The sequence below is a fragment of the Brachionichthys hirsutus genome, chromosome 10, assembly GCF_040956055.1.
Source record: "Brachionichthys hirsutus isolate HB-005 chromosome 10, CSIRO-AGI_Bhir_v1, whole genome shotgun sequence".
NCBI classification, from domain to species: domain Eukaryota; kingdom Metazoa; phylum Chordata; class Actinopteri; order Lophiiformes; family Brachionichthyidae; genus Brachionichthys; species Brachionichthys hirsutus.
Window position 1 is genome coordinate 9,718,577 of NC_090906.1, and position 13,304 is coordinate 9,731,880.

Consider the following 13,304-nt stretch of genomic DNA (forward strand, 5'->3'; position numbering starts at 1 on the left):
AAATATCCTAAATGGTATATCTGTCATCTTGCACAACTTCATCACATCTAAAAAAATAAAACTAAAATAAAGAAAAATCCAAATTACCGCTACACGATACACAAATCCAATTAAATACACAGTATATCAAAAATGCACCGTAAATGCATTTTGTAAATTGAACCCATGTAGGAAAGGAAGTCTGTTTTGACTCGTTATAAAGGTAAGCAATGGTTATCCAGTGCATGCTTAACGCAATTATTTAATTTATGCATCAATTTTAGGAAGATTTTGTCGACAAAATATTTCTCTGAGAAGAAAACGATACATCCTTTAAGATTAAATTACAACTTTTGTCTTTACAGCTGACCAAACATTTGAGGTCATTAGCCTACAGCAAAAACATCTTCATTCTATATTGATTATTAAAAATTATAACAGTACAATCAACTTCAAATCGATTTTTAAACTGAATTCCAGCTTGAATTCATGAAACTGGTGAAATTATTTACCATATTTTAATACTAAAACTTTGTTAAAATGTGTTGCAGACACCAGTTTTGTATTCTCGAGTTCCAGATCATGCCAAATTTTAATTTCTTTCTTTTTGAATCTTTAATACATCTAGATGGATTTAGAAGAAATTCTAATGTTGGAGCCATTACCAGCAAAGTTTACATTGCAACCTATATTAAGTCACTGATTACAGCCTCGCGGCCACAATGAATGCTAATGCCGTCTGCTTCTAAATGTAAAAAATAATAAAAAATCCTTCATATCTCGATGAATGTGGTGTAAATACTACATGAATTGTAACAGTCAAAGATGAATTGAAAATTTACAGGAAAATAATACTGCTGTCAATTTATCTGTAGCTAAGTAAATTTACAGTACATTTGGTCTTAAAACTACACGCAATGGATTTTTAGATACAGTCCGAAGAATGTAGTCGGCTTTGAAGAGATACAGTAAGTCTCCATATAAAGAAGAGATTTTGGTCTCTGAGCCCTTTTATTTTGAAATCTTGATCCAAAACATTACAGAAACATAAAGAAATTTATAAAATGCTTCCTCAATGTGCCTGAAACAAGGCATGAACCTTTGAGTAATTGTGCTACATGAAACCCTTTAGAGGAAAGAACTAATAACATGCAGTTTATCCCTTTTCAACCAGTGACTTGCCTAAATTCAAGGTTAGGAATGATAAACGGAGATTTCCAGATCCGTGTTACGCAGCGCTGTGCTTGTACAGCCATGTCAGGGTGTGGAACTGATTTATTTGGGTGAAGAGAAAACAGCTTAAGGAAGGCAGGACTGCAGTCCAGGCAGAAGGAGCCAGCAATCTGGGCTTCAGGACTGATGAGCGTGGACTCGATCACATGCACTCGAATTCGTCGATGCGCTGTTTGGTGTTTCCTGACCGGATCTGTCTGAGGGTCTTGTACTTGTCTCGTCCTGCTCGCATGTTCTCCGCGTGGATCATGTCATTGACCGTCTTCTTGGTCTCATCTCGAGCGTTGGCCAGCTCGGAGCTTAAAGCCTGGAAAAGCACAGAAACATCTCACTCGCATGTTATCAAACTCAAATCACAGAATTTGCATAATATGATGGTAAACCTGCCCGTCGTGTTAAATTATGCACTAATTGAGAACTTACGAGTAGATGCTTCTGCAAACGTTCGTTCTTCTCGGCCTCGGTCATTCGCTCCTCCTCACTGCGGTCCATGTAGGCGGCGGCGGCAGTCAGCTCGGCGCTGGCCTCTGCGCTGCTCTCATCGTTCTCGTCGTCCTCGTTCTCTGCGTTGATTGGCTCCTGAACGTGAGCCACCATCACTTTGTTTCTGAGCTCCTCCTTGGTCTTCTCCAGGTCGTCCTGCACCATGGTGGCCTGAGGGAACAGACGTTATACTACTGTTCCACACCGTCCGAAAGCTAAACGGGAAAATCTACTGGATATAAATTAGTTAATATATAGAAAATACCAGATTATAGTTTTTAAAAATGACTCGTTTCGTCTCGCACGAAGCTACAGCCATGCTAGCAGGTGCAACAAGTACTTATCATCTGTATGTCTATGCTAACATGCTAATAATATTAGCTGGGACAATGGTGTACCGGTACTCCTTTCCATGTGCCATTTGTTAATTAGCACTAACAACAAAGTAAAGAAGAGGCTAAAGGGAATCCCAAAATGTTGCAGTTTTGCATGAGACAAAAAGTGAGGGATCATCTCATAATTCATCAACTTAAAGAAAAAGAAAGAAACTGGAAATCCATCCGGAATCTTTGGAGAAATTACTCAGAAAGCCAAACCTTCAAATGGTGTTGTTAAATTAAATTACTTGTCAAATTAAATCTACGCTGTTGCCTTTTTTTTAACATATTATTGAAGATAATAAAATGAATTTAAATGACCTATTATACACACTGAATGAATTTAAGCCATGTGGCGTTAGGACAAAAATTAATGCTTGTTACCAAGACAAATAATAATTAAACTTATTAAAACTTGAATATTTTCTATTACATTTTTGTTTCTTGATACACAACAAATTTACAGAACATTTAAATATCACAGTAAAGTCAGCATGAGCCTGTGTGCTTGTTTGGCAGGAATATGCTTGGAATTTCAACGAATTGTCTGCCAAAATGTACAATATAAGGTTCACCTAGTGCTGCCAGGACATCAGATCGCTGCATTAGAATTAGACAGGATTTCCTCCACACAAAGAAAGCCCTCACCGCCACAAGCAGCATGAGTCACCGCTGCCCATAGAAACATGGGGGGGGGCTGGGCTGGCACACAGAGCTTTGACCCTTCCCCCAAAAAACACACAAGACCTGAAGCGTCTGCCCTCACTGCAGCACATATCAGAAGAACCCGAGAACCCACCATTTATCAAGCTAAAGGCCTCATCCAGCTCACAAAAGGCTTTACGTTGTCTCTGAACTTTCCAGTATTAAATTCTGAGTGCTGAACAGACGGGGCTCCCCGCTTCTATCGTCTTATTTGGCGCAATCACAGGAGGAAAGTTATTGGAGGAGAAGCTCTGACCACACCTTCTGCTGCCAGTGCACCGCCTCGTCTTCCTTCTTCTTCTTGGCATCCTCCAGGAGGGAAATCTTCGAAGTCAGTTCCGCCAGCTCCGTGGCCTGTAAAGGACGACGCTCTCTGAGACTTTCCTCATATTGGTGTGTGAAGCAGGAGAACACAAACGTCTGGTTCTATGTAAACTGACCAGGTGTTCTTGGTTCTTAATCTGGTTTTCAGACTGTTGCAGGAGTGCCAACTTGGATTCCTCAGCGCTCATCAGCTGGACCTCCAGGCCTTCGGCCTCCCGCTGAGCGCTCTTCCTCTCGTGCTCCAACTCCAGAGCCTTAAGCGTTTGCTCCTCCAGCTCTACGAACACAGTCAAGCACGCAGGTGAACACAAAGGCAGACCACCGTCGCCGTTCGTCACAACTCAGCAGGGCGACAGGCTCACTCGCCTTGCTGCGCTTTCTTTGTCTGCTCTTCAATCTGCTTTAATCTCTCCATCAATTCTTCCTTTTCCCTTTCGATCTTTTCCTTCTCTTTTTCTGCAATTTCTCTCTTCCTCTTTTCATCCAGCAGCAGAGCTCTTAAGAAGAAGCACCAAGCAGATGTTTAGTCATCAGCGTGTACGCAGACAGGTAAAGAGAGACCTCGACAAACAGCCGGCGGCTCTTACCTCTCCATCTTCTTGTGGTTCTTCTCCTCCCGAGCCTGAGCCTTCATCTGCTGCACCTCGATGGTGTCGGGTTTGCGGCGCCGCATGTACAGCTCATGGTTTCCCATGCAAAGAGCCAGAATGCGCTTGTTGATGCGCAGCCTCGGCGCGTAGAATACAAAGTCCTGAGAGAGCAGCGATTTAGAAGCATGTACATAAAGAGTGTGAACCGTCATGTTGTTCAGGGATAACATACCGGGGCTTTCTTGTCAATTGGTTTAATGACAAATTTCTTGTCATTGAAGGAAATGTTCCTGATTTCACTCCACGGAAACCCAATTTTGGGAGTCATTCTGTTGGAGAAAACACAAATAAAAACGCATATGAAATATATTACTAGTTTCAGAAATGCAGATTAAAACCAGTCATGAACATGTGCATTGACGGATATTACACTCATGACTTACTTGTCATTCTGTTCATAAATGTTGAGGCCCAGCGCGTCCACACCCAGCCACAGTTCTGTTCCTTTCTTGTTCTTGATGTTGAAGTAGTTGACTCCATACATTTCCAGATCTTGAGCGATCTTCAGATATTCCATCATGGATTCCTCTCTGTGGAAACACACACACCCTCAGCCCACCTCAGCGTACACCGGCTTTGTTTTAGAGAGGCCTATACAGAATGTAAAGACTACACACAAGGGACTCATGTCAAGATGAACCGAGTCCAACAATCAGTAGAATATATGGAAGTCGACCAGTCATTTGGCGTCAAAGGAAAATCCTCTCGAGATGGCATGTGCTGAAACAGGAAGTGGTGCAAAGACGTTTCTCTTCTCAAAGTGAAATACGTTACCTCATCATGCCCTTGTGCTCCTCGTGCCACACTTGAATCCTCTCCTCCCACTGGTCTTTGTTGAGTTTGTGTTGGTCCAGAACTCTGGGAACATGAAACATCATGGAGTTCACCGTCACCCAACAGACACACGTCGACACGTACATGCTGGGTTAACCAGCAGATTGAACTGCTTTTATTTACCTCTGAGGGAGCAGCTGCTCACTGGACAGGTAGCCCGGTGTGTGCACCTCCTTGTTATAGTCGGTATACTTGGCCTGCACGGCGTAGGAGGCCAGCAGGACTGCCGTCTCTGGAGGGCAGTAGATGTCGTCATTCAAGATTCCCTCTTTCACCTGCAGGAAGAACAGCCGCTGTGTCGCATCCTGGATCAACTCTTCTGACACATCCTCAGGGAAGAATTTGGCGCGGAACTTAAACAGCAGCGGACTCTCCTTCCGCACATCCTGGGCTGTCACCTGAAATAGGAAGCGACAAGGGATACAGGTTAAACCAACCGACTTTCAATGGAGTAGTTCAAGCGAAACAAAAAGGGGGTGGGCATTGCTAAACCAGAAACAAAATACCAAACTCACCTTCTTATTGAGCTTGAGCCATGTAGAAAAACCTTTTGTATCCTGGTACTGCAGTCCAAAATACCACACCTCCCTCAGCCCGATAGTCTTGACAACCTAACCCAAACACAAGTATTACCACAGTGTGAAAAATGCTCATTACTATTTCCCAGAGCACAAACCTGAAAAGACTCCTAATTTACAATGACAGATGACAAAGACAGTCCCTTCTATTATGCGGTCATTCCATACAGGAGTTTGTCACGTTACTGAACATTTGTAATTTCACACACTCTTATAATTATCACCCAAAAAAATTGTATAGAAATAAGTTTGAGACCTAAAAACAGCACAAACGGTCGAAGTTTGCAAAATTAATTCACTCATTGTTCTACAACAGAGTTGTACAAAAGTACAAGTCAATGCAAAAATAACTTCGTCATTGAACATAAAGGGCAGCCTCTTACTGCCATTTGAAATCAAAACACAAATTGCCCGTCAGAAAAGTTTCTCACCTGGTCGAAGAGTTGCTTTCCTGTCGTGTTTGCCTGAATGGCAAACTCCAGTTCAGCATCCATTGTGGTGACTCTTACACTGAGCTATGGAAGAGAGCAAGAGTGTACGAATTAGGGACTCTATTTATATAAATGGATCTGACTTTATATAACATCATGCTAAAATCAGTCTGCATGGAGAGATTCATTGTTGACATGATCAGGATGCTTTAATTAAGGTACAAGAGTTTTCTAAATTTCCAGCTGGCGCCATCTAGTGGTAACAAAACAACCTTGAGTCGACAAAGTGATGCAACCAAGAAGATGACAATTTTAGATATAATATTCAAATTCAACAAGTGAGAAGGTTTTGAAAATAAAACCAGCCAGCACACAAGCAGCAATGATGTGCGTACTCAGACAATCAGCCAACAAAACCCTGATCACATCGAGGAAAAAAATTACGTTTGTGGAATGCCACGTCTCGTTCCTCAAATCTCCCGCGGTGTGCATGAGAAACGTGCCAATCTGGTTCTATCTCCGTCTAGAGCTTATCTACAGGAAGTAACCACATCCTCTGGTGGCCGGGCATTGTGAGGCCTCGTTGCTCAAACACTGCACTCTCTTGAGACTCGCTCACATCCTGTTACGTATCGAGCAACATGCTAAGAAATCTGCAGGAACAGGAGCAGACTTCATAGGTTTGGCCTCTTTGGGGTTTTTTTTTTTTAAACTCTAGATGCTTATTTAGCAAATGAGACACTACTTATTCTGTGTCCAGAGTATAAATCAACCCAGTATTTCACAAAGTGACACGCAGGCATTTCTCATTTTCTCTTACAGATGACAAAAACAGCAGCTACTGGGAAATAACTGTGCTGGCTGAGGCCCACACCAACCCTGAACAACAATGGCATGCATTATTTCCCAGTTGCAGAGATAATTAGTTGCGTTCTTTCCTCATTTATGTCAACATGACTCCCTTGGCTTCTCGGGACACTTGCCTCTTCCTGTCGTCGCCAACAGTTCAGGAATTATATAGTTATGGTGAAATCTACAATCTGGGCCCACAGAATCCTCCAACAGATGCAGAGTCATGGAGACACGCCACTCTCCTAAAGCAATCAGCAACTTGGACACAAAAAACAATTCTGCAGCGCAAAGAGCTCAGCTTTTGACCATCCTGTTGAGTTTCATTTCCTGAGTAAGAATGGCGAATGCTTCATGAAAAGAGGAACTAGACCCGTACATTTTCTGCCCAGTCAGGGTGTGTCTCTCTTGGCCTGGATTCAAAAACACTCAACACACTATTATTAGCACATGGTGAAAAACACCCCTCTCAGAACCATGCGCCATGTTTCCATGCCTGTTCTAAACTGTTTTATCACACCAAAGCTATACTGCAGAATTCACATGGAACAATCAGGCTTTGGATTTGGACAAAAAAATGGTTTTCCCAAAGTGTGTCTTGGATTGCTTACTTTTTGAATGTCACGTAAACCCATCTACAAGAATCGTCTGTTTAAATGACGATTCCTGTGTTTAAAGAAAATCATCTGTTTTAACATCACTCAAACAGCTGTGTCCTGCCTGCGCCTAGTATAACTGGCTTTTGTATATAAAGCCAACTCATCACTTCACAACTCCCCACTTCAACTGTAAGAGTTTATTACACAATCTATCACTTTGTTTCCCCACGAAATTCACTTTCACAATAAAATTCTCTGCTACTGAGAAAAATCTATAAAGAAATAAAGCCGGAGTGAAAGCTGTCTCCTTGTTCATCGTGTTAATTCATCTCAGATGTTACCATGCCAACATTTGCTAATTAGTAGCAAAATATAAAGTTAATACTGGAAAAAGGAACATTTTGATTAGAATTCTGATTAACATCTGGTGACAGACGTCGGTATTTGTATCCGTCGAGCCTTGCAGCTAGTGTAAAATCAACTGGCCAATAGCAGAAGGATTAAACTATACTTACTGATAAGGTAGAAGCCAGAGTACATGAATCACACAGTTCTGAAGGGAACATCCACATCCCAACATTCACCAGTCTAATGTTCTCACATCCTTGTTATCTCAATTGTCCGATAACCACAAAGGAGACACCATCAAGTGGTTAAAAGGGCAGGAATGAACAAAACTGTTGTATCCTTGGCTTTTGGGTGACTAGGTATGGGTGTTATATTATTGACAACACTACTGATACTTCATGTCAATCCTTTCATAGATACATGTATCTACAATCTTGTAAAGAAGTAAAAATGACACGAGAAGATGTGATGTTGGTAACTAGAGTTGGTTACCAACACAAACATCAAGCAGTTGTTAAATGAGTCAACCTTTTCCGTCGGGCACATGAGGTCAGAAACCAAGGGCCAAAACTCTCGAGCTTTGCCTCGCGGCCACAGACTTGTAACACCAACTAATTCAATTCAGCAGAAATTGATCTAATTGAGATCTTAATTCACCAGTCCAATATATAATATTCCTCCACCTTCCACACAACACCATCATCATTCTATTTATACGAGCCAGTGGTGCCTCTTAACACGACACTGAACGACCTTTGCAGCTGAAGACAGCAGAACGGGTGACGGGAAGAGGATGAGGTTTTTCTGAGGAGGGGGGACACTGCACACAAGAGTGTCTCAGAGTTGGTTCTCACGACCACAAAGAAAGTCGATATATGCGAACTAAAACAGCTAATCCAGCAGCACTACTGTCTGCAGAATGCAGACGACTCACACGCAGTGATGATTTGCATATACGTATTCTCTTAAGTACATTGTTTGAATACTGTACTAAAACCCTTTCAGTGTAGTGATAGCCAAAAAAAAGAACACAGATATCGTCATCAGAACATCCTGCTGTAATGATATTTTAACATCCCTAATTAGTTTTCACTTCCTGTATAAAACAATTTAAACTGAAATTGAGCGCAAGACACAAACAGTCAAAGGTATAAAAAGACGTATACAATAAATGAAAATAAAGAACTTACTTTGAGAAGTTTGACTTTCTTACAACCTCCAAACAGAAAACATTGAGCAAACTACTTGATTAAAAGTTTTTGATAGCGCTTTGTTTTCCACCGCTACCTCCACACACTGCTAATCTGCTCTGCTATGTGCAAGAAGGGCTCCTTTAATCCTGTGCCTGCATACCATTGAGTCTTTCCATTTGCCATTCCTCCATAGCTACACTAGTTTAAGGTCTGATCCTCCCAACTGCATCACTTTAGATTTCTACAAATTGGGCTGAAATGGTAAGTTACGCTCAAGTTTGATCTGATAGTTTATTTTTTATTTGTTATTTCTGCATCTGTGCATAAAAAAAGTGTGACTAACATGACTAAAGCAAGAAAACAAACTGATTGTTTACTTGAACACTAAAATGGTTCAATTGTTTTTTTACAGCAAGTAGAAAAGTAAATGCTTGAATTCTCACTGTTGCTAAAGTCCATTCGGAAAAGGTCTGTAAAACGTACACTTATTGTTCACACTATACGGTGTAAAGATGTAGCTGTAAAACCCAGCAGATCATCAGGGTTTGTTTTTAAGCGCTTGAGAATAGTCAGGCCTCTCTTAAATGTAATTCCACACTGAGTGTCTCATTAAAGCATTTAATGAAACTGAAGCAGACATCACAAAAACCTTTTATCATTCACAAAACTAATATAGCTCCACTGACACTATAAATAAGGGCGAACAACGAGCTACATCCTGAACTTGTTGCACTGCTGTAATGCGTTCTAAAGTGCAGCATGGCATCTGAAGAACACGCGCCGGTGAAGCAGGGAGGAGAACAGCTCGACCGTGATGTGAAAGTCCATATAAGGCTGCAGGCAAGGAAATTACCAGAAAGGAACCGATGCAAGCGCAGAAAGCTTGAGTCACAACACGACTTCCTCGGAAAACTAAAGCGCTACCACGAGAGGTGGCAAGATCAAAGGGTGTGTTTCACCCCAACCTGAGGCTTCTGTCAAACATTAATGACACGAATTACAAAATCACACTGCACATTTTGTTAAAATGTAATTAAAAGCTGTGATTGTTCGTTGCAGACGCGACGTAATCGGATACAGAACTTTCACTGAATGGTGACAAGCTTCTGAGCCTTTGCTGAAAGTTTGTGTCGAGTCCTCATCTCACATGCATCGTCTGCCCAACACAATAAAGGGCACAGACCACCATCAACGGGGCTGCGTTTCAACCGATATAACCGATCATCCACCAGGGGTAACGATTGATCCTGTGGAGAGATGACTCGTCTGAAGAGATTACTGCCTGAATATTTTTAGGCTTTACTGCGTCCTTGAGTCGTCATTAATGCAAACACGCACACACGCCAGCCTAATTGTCTTACATATCTATATATAGCCTATTTGCTCATTCTAAGCTAAAGCTGCTACAACGCCCCTGCTCTCCCCCTACGGTATCCTGGCATAGTGCGAGAGGCTTCCTTTGAGCCCCCTCAGCTCTTCAGTAGCTACCGTTAACGGTGTTAAAGCAGCATTCGAGAAGACTTTTTATAGGAACTAAACACCTGCATGGTGGATAGTGAACATTATATGAGATCTGAAATGTTTTTATGTTTATTATCTTCAGGGCTGCACGGAACATGTTGTCCCATGCACGTGGCGTTTTACACCATGAACTACCAGACCCCTCACGACAATTTATCTTGCATTAAAAATGCACTTTAAATTTCAGGACTTTTAAGAATAGATGTGCCAATTTATTGAGGTATAGTTTTACAAACACAGGATATGGTGTTATCACCCAAAGTGCACTGGACTCTGCACGGCAGGGGCATCCTCATCCCTGAGCCAAACTTGTCTGACTGCATACCGGAATTATTAGTTGTCCAATCAGCACTGTGTTACTAGTCACAAAATGACTTACAGAATGTTGATATTTACCTCTGCCAAGAAGGTTGTGGTTTTGACGGCATTTGCCTGTCTGCTTGTTAGCAGGATTACGGATGGATGGATCTTGATAAACAAATATGAAGATGGGTCTTTGGTCTAAAACTTAGATCCGATTAAGTTTTGAGAGCGATCTGGATACCCGTCCGGATACCAAAAAAATCTGGATTTCCCAATTTACTTGTAATGGGGGCTTTTTAATAATAAAAAAAATCATATCTTGTAAAACATTCATTCAATTCACTCACCAAAAAAATGCACTCATACAAAATGTCTTCCGGATCTGATCCAGATCAGGAAAAAATACATTTGAACATTGAAAACTCATCTATGGATTCAAAAATCAGATAAACATACACATCAACTCTGATTCACTTTTCATGGTTGGTGTATAAAGATACCAAGAAAAAATGTATAACAATTGGATGATGATCCGGATCACCATGTGGACGGTGTAAAACCAATTGGGAGGGGAATGAGCTGCTCGGCGGAGGTTCGTCATCAGAACTTTCTAGCATTGCCGGTAATCCCCTTCGGCCCGGTAGTCGATGCAACTTGCGTTAGCTGTTAGAGAACCGAGAAAACATCGAGGAAGTCGTGGCAAAAACAAACAAAAAAAAAAACACGATACCACAGGAAGGAAGCTGAAACCACCCGAGAACCACCTACCTCGTATTTCTGTTTCTAATTGGGTTCAAAAGTTCAAAGGTCAGTTTTTGCTACACAAAATTATTATAATTAAAAATATCTTAACTAACTAATTGCTGAAAGCACAAAAATTAGATGCTAAAGACAGAACGTCTGCAAGGAATGGTCTCGCTTCGTCATCCTCATCTCGTGGGTCAAGAATGATTCGTTCTGCAACATCATGTTCTTTTTAGTGCGAGATAACCAAGGAGAACACATTTAACCATTTCTACATTTATAACATGACACGTCTGTTGAGATAAAAACATTTGGCTTGGTCCTGCGTATGAATAAAACGAGTGTGTCCGACCCGCTTTTGTTATAAAGCTCAGCACCGGCCCATTGAGCTCTGCTTTCCTGTATTTGATAACACAGCTATGGAGAAGAATCTATTCTTATCGCTGGAATGAAAGCTCTCCGCGCAGCCGCCTCCCCGTTTTGGGTCTGCGTCCATTTGCTCCGGATTGAGGCGGCTGGTGGGACTGACAGTGACCGAGAAGGAGGCCCCGTCCTCGGCTGCTGCTGCTGCTGCTGCTGCTGCGGGCCGCGCCGCGGCTCCCGTCGGCCGCGGGACTCCGTGAATGTGATCTACATCCGCGGCGAGCAGTTTGGATAAAAGGCGTTTGAAGCGGCCGAACAAAGCGCGAGCCGCTTGAACGAACGCTCTGATTGGCGCTAATTTTATTCAACGAACAGGCGGCAGCGCGCGCGCGCGCGCACGCGCACATACCTAACGGAAAGTACCGCAGCGACTCTTTTAAGAGATTTAAGGGCGACGATGATCCCGTAATACGTTAGAAAACGGTTTACTTTACCGGTAATCTGTCGATGCTAAACAATAAGTTCCAAACGGGAATTTCACAATTAAATACAGGCAGACATAAAAGGTATTTAAACGTAATGTTTGCGCAGTTTCCATTCCTTACCGTCTTCGGCATCTTTCCTTTTTTTCGGTTGAGGCTGCACACAAGAAAAAAAAAAGTTCTTCAGTCAGCGAGACGAGAGGAAAACTTCTCCCATCAGAACAACGGCGCCGAACAAATAACTCCCCGTGTCGAGGGGGCAAACGTCGCTTTTAGCTCGAACTCGAAGAATTGATTTCAACCTAAATCTTCTGAAGGTGTTTTTTTCTTTTCTTTGTTTCGCCAGTGAAAAGGACCGGAGCTTGATTTCCTGCTAACGGTACGCCGGACTAGGAAAAGCCACACCCAGGCCGATGACAGGCCAGCAGCCAGACTGAAAGGGAGTTCCGGCCAGCGGACTCCGCCCACTGCCGCGTCATCATGGCTGCGGCGCGCGGCCTCCGCCGTCCAGTGAACTCGATCGCAAATTAGAATATAATCAATTCAGCGCTACTCTCGGCCAAAAATGATTCAGCAACATTCGTTTTCGGCTGATACGCAGATACTAAGGATTTATTTCTGAAAATAATGGAACATTTTAAATTCTGAGCATTTTAGAAGAATGTAGAAATGTACGGTAGCCTGTAAGTGCCAAACGTACCCATTACGCAGACCTGGCAAGGCTCGCGCTGTCGCAGTTAAGATTTACAGTGAAGAAAAGTGTGTTTTATAACAATCACTAAATGCTATCAAGGTGTTTTAATGGGTTAAATGTTACGTTTTAATCTTGTTTGCTTTAATAGATTTTAATGTAATGTATTCCTATGTATCCTTTAATGTTGATTTTAATACGGACTACCACTGATTACAAGTTTCTTTAACTCATTTAATAAAAATAATAATAAAATAATTCTAGAGACTCCGTTTTTCCTATTCATATTTTATTGTCGTTTATTGTATCTGTATTTTCCTGTCCTTTTGTGAAGCACTTTGTGATTTCTCCTGTTTGTGAAAGGTGCTATATAATACGAATAAACTTTACTTACTTACCGGTACTCTTTACCAGCAAATGTGTATCCGTTATGAATCCTCAATCTGTCTCTAAAATGAATTTACATCCACGGTTCTGAAAATATGTGGCCTTCACCGATTATCCGGTCTTCAGTTCATTGTAGCCACACATTCCCTCGATAGCGCCCCCTAGCTGATTATGTATTAAACTTCTCTTAACTGCTTGGATTATGTAAGTGCAATTCTACTTCTGCCTAA

General features: G+C 41.9%; 1 protein-coding gene across 1 annotated transcript; it reads right to left on the reverse strand.

Annotated features, from left to right (window-relative positions):
• Positions 1-635: 635 nt before the first annotated feature.
• On the reverse strand, positions 636-12,131 carry LOC137900905 (moesin-like). The gene is made up of 13 exons (XM_068745052.1): positions 12,120-12,131; positions 5,595-5,678; positions 5,101-5,196; positions 4,709-4,983; positions 4,526-4,609; positions 4,135-4,281; positions 3,924-4,020; positions 3,689-3,852; positions 3,468-3,598; positions 3,218-3,378; positions 3,039-3,131; positions 1,636-1,866; positions 636-1,519 (listed from the first exon to the last, which is right to left on the reverse strand). The coding sequence occupies exons 1-13, from the start codon at positions 12,129-12,131 to the stop codon at positions 1,355-1,357; spliced, it is 1,740 nt and encodes a 579-aa protein (XP_068601153.1). The 3' UTR covers positions 636-1,354.
• Between the last annotated feature and the right edge of the window lie 1,173 nt (positions 12,132-13,304).

What these genes read in the sequence shown, in the direction of transcription:
- LOC137900905 (XM_068745052.1), bottom strand. An exon ending in GAGCAGCTGCTCCCTCAGAG is followed by an intron (nt 4,610 to 4,708) that starts GTAAATAAAAGC and finishes TCATGTTCCCAG; the next exon opens with AGTTCTGGACCAACACAAAC. An exon ending in GACAAAGAAAGCGCAGCAAG is followed by an intron (nt 3,379 to 3,467) that starts GCGAGTGAGCCT and finishes CTGTGTTCGTAG; the next exon opens with AGCTGGAGGAGCAAACGCTT.